Source organism: Perognathus longimembris, chromosome 17 (genome assembly GCF_023159225.1).
Source record: "Perognathus longimembris pacificus isolate PPM17 chromosome 17, ASM2315922v1, whole genome shotgun sequence".
NCBI lineage: Eukaryota > Metazoa > Chordata > Mammalia > Rodentia > Heteromyidae > Perognathus > Perognathus longimembris.
Window position 1 is genome coordinate 27554645 of NC_063177.1, and position 10398 is coordinate 27565042.

Below are 10398 nucleotides of genomic sequence, written 5' to 3' on the forward strand. Positions count from 1 at the left end.
TTTTACACAATGTGGCTTCTAAAGTGACTGGAGTCCTAGGACCCAAAATGTATTCACATCTCAGAAGCATACATTTAACTTTGCTTGATCTTTCCCAACAGATTTCCTTATAGTCTGTAAGAGTTGAACACACAAAGAAAAAGGGAACAAACTGGCAACAGCTCCATGCTCAAGAAAAAAATCCTCATGCTTTGTGCTGTTGGTCCACTCAGAAACAAAAAAGCAGAGAGAAAGCTGGGTGCTGGTGGCTCATGCCTGTAATCCTAGCTACTCAGGAGGTTGAGATCTAAGGATCATGATAGGAAGCTCGCCTGAGCACGAAAAGTTTCTCTCCAATTAACCACCAATAAGGCCAAGTGGAGCTGTAGCTCAAGTGATAGAGCACTAGCCTTGAGCAAAAGAGCTCAGCGACAGCACCTAGGCCATGAGTTTAAGCCCCACAACTGACCAAAAAAAAAAAAAAAAAAAGCAAAAGAAAAGCAAAACCTTGTGCGCTGGGAGATGTAAACTATGGTTAATAGTGTCCCCAATAGAAAACAGGAGACACACACCAATGTGCATGTGTGTGTGTATGTATGTGTATGTACATACACAACTCACATACACAATTCCAATTTGCAAGAACTTCATCCAATAAAAATAATTACTCTAACGGCTACTATTAAATTTACTTGGTTTTGTTATTTTCTTAACAATCATTACTGGTGCAAGAAAATATCTTAGCTCAAAAGCTGGTAATTTACTAGAGGTCTGTGCCATGAGGGAAAAATGCAAACAGGCATTGCTTTAAAGCTTCAATCCAGATTAAAGTGATAGAGATCTTTTAAAGAAAAAAAGTATACTGGTGATTACTGTTTCCCTTAAAACATACTTCAAGAAATGCAGAGGAAACCACAGTATTAAAATGAAAATAAAAAGTGCTCTCAGGGGATCTGAGAAAACAGCACCAAATATATTATTTTAAAAAATTAAATATTATTTACAAAAGTATATTTCACAAGCAACTGTTTTTCTATATCAACTTGAAAATCTTATAATAAAGGGCCACCTCTTTTGTACATACTATACTGATCACCACTAGGATTTCCTTTCTCTTACCTCTGATTCCCCTAATCTAGGAGCTGGGCAGAACCCCGGCAGGCCTAGCTGAGAACTTGTGGCATGAAGTTTGACTGTATTTGACTCAATCAACCTAAATCAGCAGCCTGAGACTAATAGCCTGGGGGCCTTCCAAGATGGCCATGACCATGACCTAGAGTGACACAGGGGAGATGGAATTCAGCCAGCTGGACTTGAGTTCAAAACCAAGGAAGATGCTGGCTGAGGTATAGAACTTCATACCTTTCCCTTTCTCCCTTCTATCCCTCTTCTTTATTCCCCCACAGGCTGCCCAAGTTTAGCCAACAATCTCCAATTCCCTGAACCTATGAGGGGTGAATGGATGAGGTCTTTGGTTATGCTCTGAGTCAAAAACTTGGTGAGGAAATTAAAAAACTGAGATCATGAGTTGATGTGTCTCATTGTTCCAATACTGCTACATATCAGCTAGACAAGCGATGAATGGAATAAGGTTATAAGAAGCACTTTGGGTTTCAATGAACAAAGGGAAGCCTAATGAGTTTGTTTTTCTTTTCCCTTTGTATTTATAGAAAAACCAATACTGTGTCCTCAGATCTCTCCCACCAAATAGGGCACCAAGCACCCCATCCTTCAGTGGATAGTAACCAAAAAAACCCACAAAAAGAAAACAAAACAAAACAAAAAAACCCACCACCAAAAAACCAGAACCAGGGTCTGACAGGAGCCTGCTCTGATCCATGCGAAGTCAAAGGCCCCATTCCCAAGAAAGAGCACTGACACATTGGTCTCCTCTGCCCCTTCACCATTCTAGGGCACTATGTGTATATATATACACACACACACACATACATGCCATGTTACCATGTTTCCAATTCTTGTTTTAAAGACAAAACACCTACCTAGGTTCAACCCTTGTTTTGTTTAGAAGAAAAGGACTCTTAATAGCTGGACATTCCCTGAGCAAACGGTCTAATCAAATCCATGAATGAAGGCCACTTCCTTCAGGTAGAAGGGAGGGGGGGGGATCCATGATTACTGGCAAGCCAGTGTAGGAATGTGAAAGTTAAAAGAAAGGGGGGTGGGGGAAATCTAACCCAAAGGCCTGGGGGTAAAACTAAGAACTTCTGAACCTCAGTTGGCCTGGTAATGAAGTGTGAAGAACCACTTGTCTCCATGGCTGCTAGAGCAGAGCAAAGGGCCTGGACAAGAAGTCTTGGGAAACAAAATTCAATGTCTAGGAATCTTTCTGTGTTATAGAAGAGTCAGTCTCTGCGAAGCTTGGAGCTCCTCGGTTTTCTGGGTTTTCTGTCACTCTGCCCACTTGGGTCTCAAATCCTCTACTCTGCAATCAACATATGGTGACACAAAGAGGATTTCCACCTCGCAGCTCACTCCCTGCGGGGATTTGTTTCCGCTGCAGGAAGATGCTGAAAACCTCCTGGGTGGGCTGCTTTAATCATGGCTAATCAACTTTACAGATTCTTAATTCCATGAAGTGGATGCTTTGTGAGATTTAAAAAGGTAGATTTTCCTATAGGATCAGCCTACTTTGGAAAATGAGAATTACTTAATGCACACTTATCTTAATAATATTTTCAGCCTACGAAATGAAGTGAACTCTTCAATGAGTTTCGGTCATGCACCTTGGATGGGCTGAATTGCTGTAAAAACAGACTTCACAGTGTTGATTACGTGTATCAAATTCCTTTCTCTCCTGAGCCTAAAGGGAATTGTTCCCTATTTCTCTAACACTCTATAGCTTTGGGAAAGGTGAAGGTGGGTCAGAGGGGGTAAGATCAGAATCCCCATCACTACACCACACTGACACATATGACAAGAACTAGGAATCTACAAGTCAGATTGTCCCTAGGTTCAAAGTCTTGGGTCTTAGTTTTCTGGTCTAACAAGATGGGACTGAAGAGAAGAAAAGCCACCCAAAACACCATGAGCAAAGCCTTGCATGTCCAAAGTGGAAAGATACACCTCACCTGTACTGGTTCAAATCTGAACTATTATGCTTCACCCAATTCCTACCCAACCTCCTTTCCCTGACATATTACTCAGAGAGAGTTGCTAATTGATTCTACTTTTGATTTTTCTGACTCAATATCTGAGCTGTTTCTTTGGGAGCTCATTAGTTGCAGCCCCTCTTTGTTCCCTGCTTTCCTCAAGTCCTGATTTTAGTTGGTGGAGATAGTTGTACATTGTGTTCCTTGCAGATGGCAGTCCCTTCTCCCCTTCTGTACAGGAGCTAAGGAGGCATGAAGGTGATTGCTCAGAGGCTGAGTGAGGCAGTCCTCAAACCCAATCTAGGCTTTATTCATCCTATTCACTGCTACCAGAATATTCCCCACTTCAGCCTGGTCCTTGACCAGCTAGAACTAGGGTCACTTCTTGGGCTTATCCACTATCCTGGCACATTTGGGGTCAGGAACAGAAGCTTCCAGTCAGAGAGAATGCGATCGTGAGGTATTTTTTTTTTCTCTTTGTCCTTCTGAGACAAGTCGATTATTTCAAGCCTAAGTTCCCAGGTCTCCAGAAGCAGCCCAAGTTTGTTCCTACCTCTACCCTCCCGCCCCTGCCCACCCTCAGACCCTCTTCCTCACTCCACATGCCACTGCTCTCCTGGCAAGAGGCCATCAGGCAGGTCTTGCATGGGCCATGGGGCCCTTTCTAAGGTGGGCTGCCGCCATGCGGTCTAAGATCTGTTCCTTTTGTGGTTTGTTTTCAGCCAACACTAGAACAGAGAGAGAAGCCAGGATCAACTCACAAACAGATACAAAGCAAAGAGACAGAGAGACAGCGATTTAGAGGCCGGTCACCAGAAAGATGGCGTCAGGATGGGAGGATGCCCCAGATGGCAAGGCCCCTAAATGGATGGAACCAAGTGTTCAGTCACTCTCTCACGCTTGGGTAGAATGTTCAGTTGGATGGCATTCACGTGGACACTGGGTTGAGTGGATGCTGTCCAGTCAGTCCCAGCCATTGTCCTTGATCATGTGTGCTAGTTCAATGATGTATTTTCCTTCTTTATATTTCTGGCTGCTTTCAAAAGCATGTTCCTAGGAAACAGAAGAAGAGAAAGACTCAATTAGTGGCCAAGGGCAAACAGGTGAGATTAGTGTGTCAAAGTAGAGGTGTTTATGACAGGCATCAGGACCACTGTGGCTTCATCTAGGCTTGCCCCAAATCCCCACTGTCTCTCCCTTGTCCACCCCCCACTTTCTCTTGGCCCACAGTAGTTCTCACTTAGCAAATCACAATATTGATTCACAAATTTATAGTTCTATTTTTTATTATGTTGCTGAAGCTGTTCATTGCCATTCTCCTGAGACTGTGAGGCACATAATACACGATGAATGAGCAGGCATAGCCATCTTAGGAGACTTTCTGATGCTAACTGGAAGTTTGCATATCCAAAAGCCATTCCATTTCTAGGAACACAGAAATGGCCTCATTATACTTTTTTTGGGGGGAGGGGTGCTGGTTCTGGAGCTTGAGCACTGTTTTGCTCATGGCTAGTGCTGTATCACTTGAACTACCACCACTCACTCCACTTCCAGCTTTTTCTGTGATAAACTGGAGATAAGAGTCTCACAGACTTTCCTGCCTGGGTCGATCCTAAGATCTCAGCCTCCTGAGTAGCTGGAATTACAGGTATGAGCTACTGGCACCTGGCACCTCATTATACTTCAAGCTGTACTTGAGAAAAAAAGACAGAAACCAAGTATTATGAGGCCCAACAGCTTCTTTTTCTGTTTTGCTATTTCCATGTCACATGAGTGCAGTATATTTTTTCTTTTACCGTCTCTCTCCAGGGAGACAGGAGCTACATAAACCCCCAAGCTGGAAGACCTAGCAGCCCTTAAGCTCCTCCCACCTTCCAGACCTTGATTGGGCAGGGGGAGGGGGGGAGGAGAAAGGACCCTGTCAGGTTACCTTCTACAATTATAGCACTGAAGGCTCTTCCAATTCGATTAATAAACCCCACAGAAAGTAGTCCTCCACAGGCCTGAGATAAAGGACTAGCAATGGGTACGTAAGAACATCCTGGTACAGGGGCTGGGAATATGGCCTAGTGGCAAAAGTGCTTGCCTCGGATACATGAAGCCCTGGGTTCAATTCCCCAGCACCACATATATAGAAAATGGCCAGAGGGCTGGGGATATAGCCTAGTGGCAAGAGTGCCTGCCTCGGATACACGAGGCCCTAGGTTCGATTCCCCAGCACCACATATACAGAAAACCGCCAGAAGTGGCGCTGTGGCTCAAGTGGCAGAGTGCTAGCCTTGATCGGGAAGAAGCCAGGGACAGTGCTCAGGCCCTGAGTCCAAGCCCCAGGACTGGCAAAAAAAAAAAAAAAAGAGAGAGAAAATGGCCAGAAGTGGCGCTGTGGCTCAAGTGGCAGAGTGCCAGCCTTGAGCACAAAGAAGCCAGGGACAGTGCTCAGGCCCTGAGTCCAAGGCCCAGCCAGGACTGGCAAAAAAAAAAAAAAAAAAAAAAAAAAAAAGAACATCCTGGTACATTAGCAGAAAGCATGGATTCCTGGAGGCACTATGCAGCTAAGCCTGAAGTATAGATAGAGCCCCGCCTCCTCAGTCTCCAAAGTAGAAACTAAAGGTAGGTTCTAGCATCATCTGTTTGAAGTGCATCCCTGGAGCTTTTGAGTCTCAGAACAAAGGTTGACTTGGGCTTCTTGTTGAGGAAGAAATCACTCAACCAAATGGGGAAAGGAATGGAAAGGAGAATGAGGAAAGAACAGAAAATGTACCAGCACAGTACCAGCACACACACATACATATGATCTGTGGGCTCAGCAGCAATTTCATTATTCCCTGACTCCAAGCAAGAGAGACGGAGACATAGAGACAGCAAAAAACAATGCCAGAGTGTTTGTACATGTGTATAAGCTCACACACAACAATAATGTAGTTTGGGAAGAAGACCTATTGTTCATAATAATATATTTAGGGTCATAGGGGAGAGAGGGAGGAGAAAAAAATGAAGAGTGGGAGTTGTCCTATTAAACTGAAAAGAAAACCCAACTGCCAAGTGCCTCAACAGGCACAAGACATCAGCCTGACACTCCAGAGGAAAACAGAACCTGAGTTACAGAAACACCCCACCCGACCCCACCCAACCCCACTTCCTTCCTATATCTGCTGACTTTCCATTCTATCACAAAATTGAGATGCTTACTTTGAGGGTCAGCAGAAATCGAGACAAAAGAATGGTCCAGCATGGACTAAACATTTGGGCTGGGGTTCACTTCTACAACCCCAGTCCTCGGGAGGTTGGAGTATTCAAGATAGCCAGTTAGATGCTTGGGCGACACAGTGATATGCTGCCTCAGAAAACTTAAATAAGTAAAATAAGTAAATAAAAATCTGGGGAGCTGGATTAGCCCCTAAAGGTCACTACAATGGCTTGGCTGTTTTTGTCTGTTCACTTGTGGCTTTCTTCCCAGGCATCCTGAGGACCAAGCCCAGGACCTTGCATCTAGGAGGCAAGTGCTCATCCAGTCCTCCTTCATTCCATTTTACCCAGTGTTCAATCAAGGAACAAAAAGCAAACAAGGTTTGGGGATATGGCCTAGTGGCAAGAGTGCCTGCCTCATATACATGAGGCCCTGGGTTCGATTCCCCAGCACCACATATACAGAAAATGGCCAGAAGCGGCGCTGTGGCTCAAGTGGCAGAGTGCTAGCCTTGAGCAAAAAGGAAGCCAGGGACAGCATTCAGGCCCTGAGTCCAAGCCCCAGGACTGGCCAAAAAAAAAAAAAAAGGCAAACAAACCAGGTTTATCTGTTGTGTCCACTCCAACATGTCTTCAATGAAAGACAGCTCAGATGTTGGAAGCAGAGGAAGGGAAAGAGTTTCTAAACAATCAATAGCAGAATTCTCCCCCATCCCTAAATGCTCCCCCACCCCTCACACCCTGCCACCACCAGGCACCGGGAGGGGGGTGTGACTGTACAGGGGGAACGGAATGGCCAAGGCCTCTCTCTCACACTGAAACAATCAAGCCAACCATAGAAGGGCAGCTAAACCATCTTAGCATCATAGTCTAGATTTTTTGTTTTTTTGGTTTCTTGAAATATGTCACCCAGGCTGAGACTAGACATGTGCTTCCGCCTCCCAAAGGGCTGAGATTACAAGTCACACCACCATACTGGGTTTAGATAATTTTGTTCTTAGATGTTTTATTTCCCATCTCTATCGCTTTAACATTTCCAGCATTAAGAATGTCAGGAAAGGGGCTGGGAATATGGCCTAGTGTTTGCCTCGTATACATGAAGTCCTGGGTTCAATTTCCCAGCACTACATATACAGAACATGGCCAGAAGTGGCGCTGTGGCTAAAGTGACAGAATGCTAGCCTTGAGCAAAAAGAAGCCAGGGACAGTGCTCAGAACCTGAGTCAAGGCCCAGAACTGGCAAAAAACAAAACAAAACAAAACAAAAAAAAGTCAGGAAGACTGAGCTGCCAAAATGGCTATAGAATCCACCGAGGATAGTTTTTATTTTTGTAATGATTTTTAATTTGCACACTTTCAAACTTCATTTAGTCAGGATATAATTTATATGTGGTATCTGTTGCTCGTACTATTTGATATTCCCACTAAGCAATTCTTATTATTCCCCCAACAAAACTAAATGAAATAGATTTCCAATACCTCCCTTTGCTTCTTAGACTTGCACACCAGTGATGAAGTGACTCACACAACATTATCACCCTGCAGCCATTTTGGCTACTCCTTCTGGCTCCATCCCAAGTCACTGGGCAAGTCATGAGACACAAAACAGGATGGGGAACTTGAGACATTTTTACACAGAATAAATTTCCCAAGTAGAGACAGAGAGACCAATTTTCATAGTAACAAAGAATAACATTGTACCATGCATGCATACACACTGAAAAAGACCTTTCAATAAGTACAACAATGTAAGTTTATTTACACTAAACTTATACTGGAAGGCAAGTGATGAGCAAAGATTTTTAAGGCACTACCCTATTTAACATTATAAAAACTTTAAGCTAGGTGCCAGTGGCTCAAACCTACTCAAGCTGAAAGATTGTGGCTCAAAAATCAGGCTGAGAAGGTTCACTAGTTTCCATCTCCAAAATAACCACCAAAATCAGGGATGACTCAAACAGTAGAGCTTGATAAAAGCATGACACAAGCCAAACAGACATAAGGCACTGAATTTGAAACCCCCTCAAAAAATAAAATACAATAAAACTCCTAAGAATATGAGAAATTTAACTACTACTACTAGCCAGAAGGACTATGCAGGTATGGACTATGATGGTATAGTAACCCCAATGCTTGTAAGAATATCTATTTGCTTTGAAACCAGCAGATGGACAACTCCCTCCTCTCACCCTGGCAAAGGACTGCTCACTCTTCTTAGAACTTTAAAATTTATAGGATTAAACAATGAAAGAATAATCATTTGGGAATCTAACCATGGCAGCATCTCCCAGTGGATGTAATGACAGTGCTTGTGATCCTAGGACATAGCCTGGTACCTACGTGATGTTGCAGGGGCATCAAAACCTAGTAGGTTAAGGGCGTTGGTTCTAGAGGCACACTGGTACCTGGGCTCCTCTCTTGGTTTGGCCACTAATGACTAGTTAAGTCATGTAAAGGCAAACACACAGTAAGATATGAGGAATGACACACTACTGTTATTTTTTAAGTGAAGAATTGTGTCATGTATATGCTGGCATGCTGTATATGAGGAAGATGCAGGTGTGTATAAACATGCACATCTGTCTCCGGGACAACAGGTATGAAGGAAGAATTGGGACAGTGATGGAAAAAAGGGAAGGAGAAGGATGGTCGCAGACACAATGACTGCTCAGTTTCCTGTCGTGGGCAAAGGTAAAAACCCCACAGGGTGCTGAGAAGCATACAGAAAAAGCATGAGGAGACTCTATGCGCCACACTCTCTCCCAACCAGGCTTCTCTATACTTACATATTTCCAGCCCAAAGTGGTTTTGCAGTTTTCACAGTAAATGTCTGCAACTGCGTGCAGTCCTGTTAGCAACACCCGCTCTTCTGCAGGCCCACAGCCCACATTAACTCTATACCAAAAGACAGAGAGAGTGGGTGGTTAGTCACATGTACATACATTGCCGCAGCAACTCGCTGCCCCAGGGGAAGTCATCTCACAGCCTGCTCTCAAACAAGCCGATCACATCCCATATCCCCCAAAAGGTAACCGCATGGAAATCCATTAGGTGGATGGAATTCCAGATCTGCAAGAGTAGACTCAATGGGTCTAATGGGTCTACTTTGTGACTGAAGGGGACAAAATGACCACACCGTGAGGTCACAGCCATGAGGACAGGTCCTCAAAGCTTACTGAGGACTTACAAAGATGAGGGACTTACACATGAGGGCAGTGTTGTCTATAACACAAGGAGATTGAGCCCCGAACTTTAAGTATCTCATGTCCCGCCACCTTCACGGAACATCTGCCCCAAGTTGAATGTGCTGGATTTCCAGTTGTATACCTCACCAGGTGTATGTGAGCTTTGCCTGCCTTTCCCCAGTGGGGGCTGGAAACCCCACGCCCAGCAATGGCTATGTATGGGCTGTCTGCAGGGAGGGCTCTACCCTGAGTCTTCCCTCCAGTCTCACTGAAATTCTTTTTGTTTCACCCTCAAATCTCAGATCTAGTTATGAGAGTTCACAGATGAAGCCTTCAGGAGCTCCTCAGCTCCTTCCCAATGTACCCAGTAAAGGCACCATAGTGAATATGATTTTCAGAGATGCTACCCTCCAAAAAAATTGTCCCCCAAGGTAAGTGATGGCCAGTTGTGGAGAATACTGCTCCATAAGTCTTTATTAGGCAGAGAAGGCAGGCTCCATTGCTTTAACCAAGGTTGCCTTTCCTCTATCCTTCAAAATTTATACCAAATAATAGATATACTGTAGAGACACTCACACTGAGTTAAAGAGGTATGCTCGTCCTTGACTTCCTTGGAATGACTGAAATGTAAGAAAACAAATGGATAGTTAGAGACCCCTTCCATCTACCCATTTTAGAAATCAACCCCAACCTGGAGCAAGCATGACCTTCCAAGGTTCAGAGTACATGACAGCACCATGGCAGCTAGCAGTCTAGCTGGCAGGTGGCATGGGGAGAGACAGAAGAATAAGCAGAGCAACAGCCTGTACTTGGAACTATGTTCATCAGCTCAGGTGATGACATGAGGAGCTAGAGGCATAAAGGTAAACAAGAAACTAGCCAGGTGTGCACACCTGTAATTCCATTACTCAGACTGTGAGTTCAAGGTAAAGTGTGAC

General features: G+C 44.2%; 1 protein-coding gene across 2 annotated transcripts in view; it reads right to left on the bottom strand.

The window, feature by feature from the left end:
* Nucleotides 1–1931: 1931 nt before the first annotated feature.
* Nucleotides 1932–10398, bottom strand: part of Ypel2 (yippee like 2) — a 57315-nt gene continuing 48848 nt past the window's right edge. For both annotated transcript variants that reach the window (XM_048365155.1, XM_048365154.1), the window contains 3 exons: nucleotides 10037–10080; nucleotides 9062–9170; nucleotides 1932–4142 (listed from right to left, as the gene is read on the bottom strand). In XM_048365155.1, coding sequence (XP_048221112.1) covers nucleotides 4053–4142; nucleotides 9062–9170; nucleotides 10037–10080 — 243 coding nt within the window. In that variant the 3' untranslated portion in view covers nucleotides 1932–4052. The remainder of the gene's footprint in view (nucleotides 4143–9061; nucleotides 9171–10036; nucleotides 10081–10398) is intronic.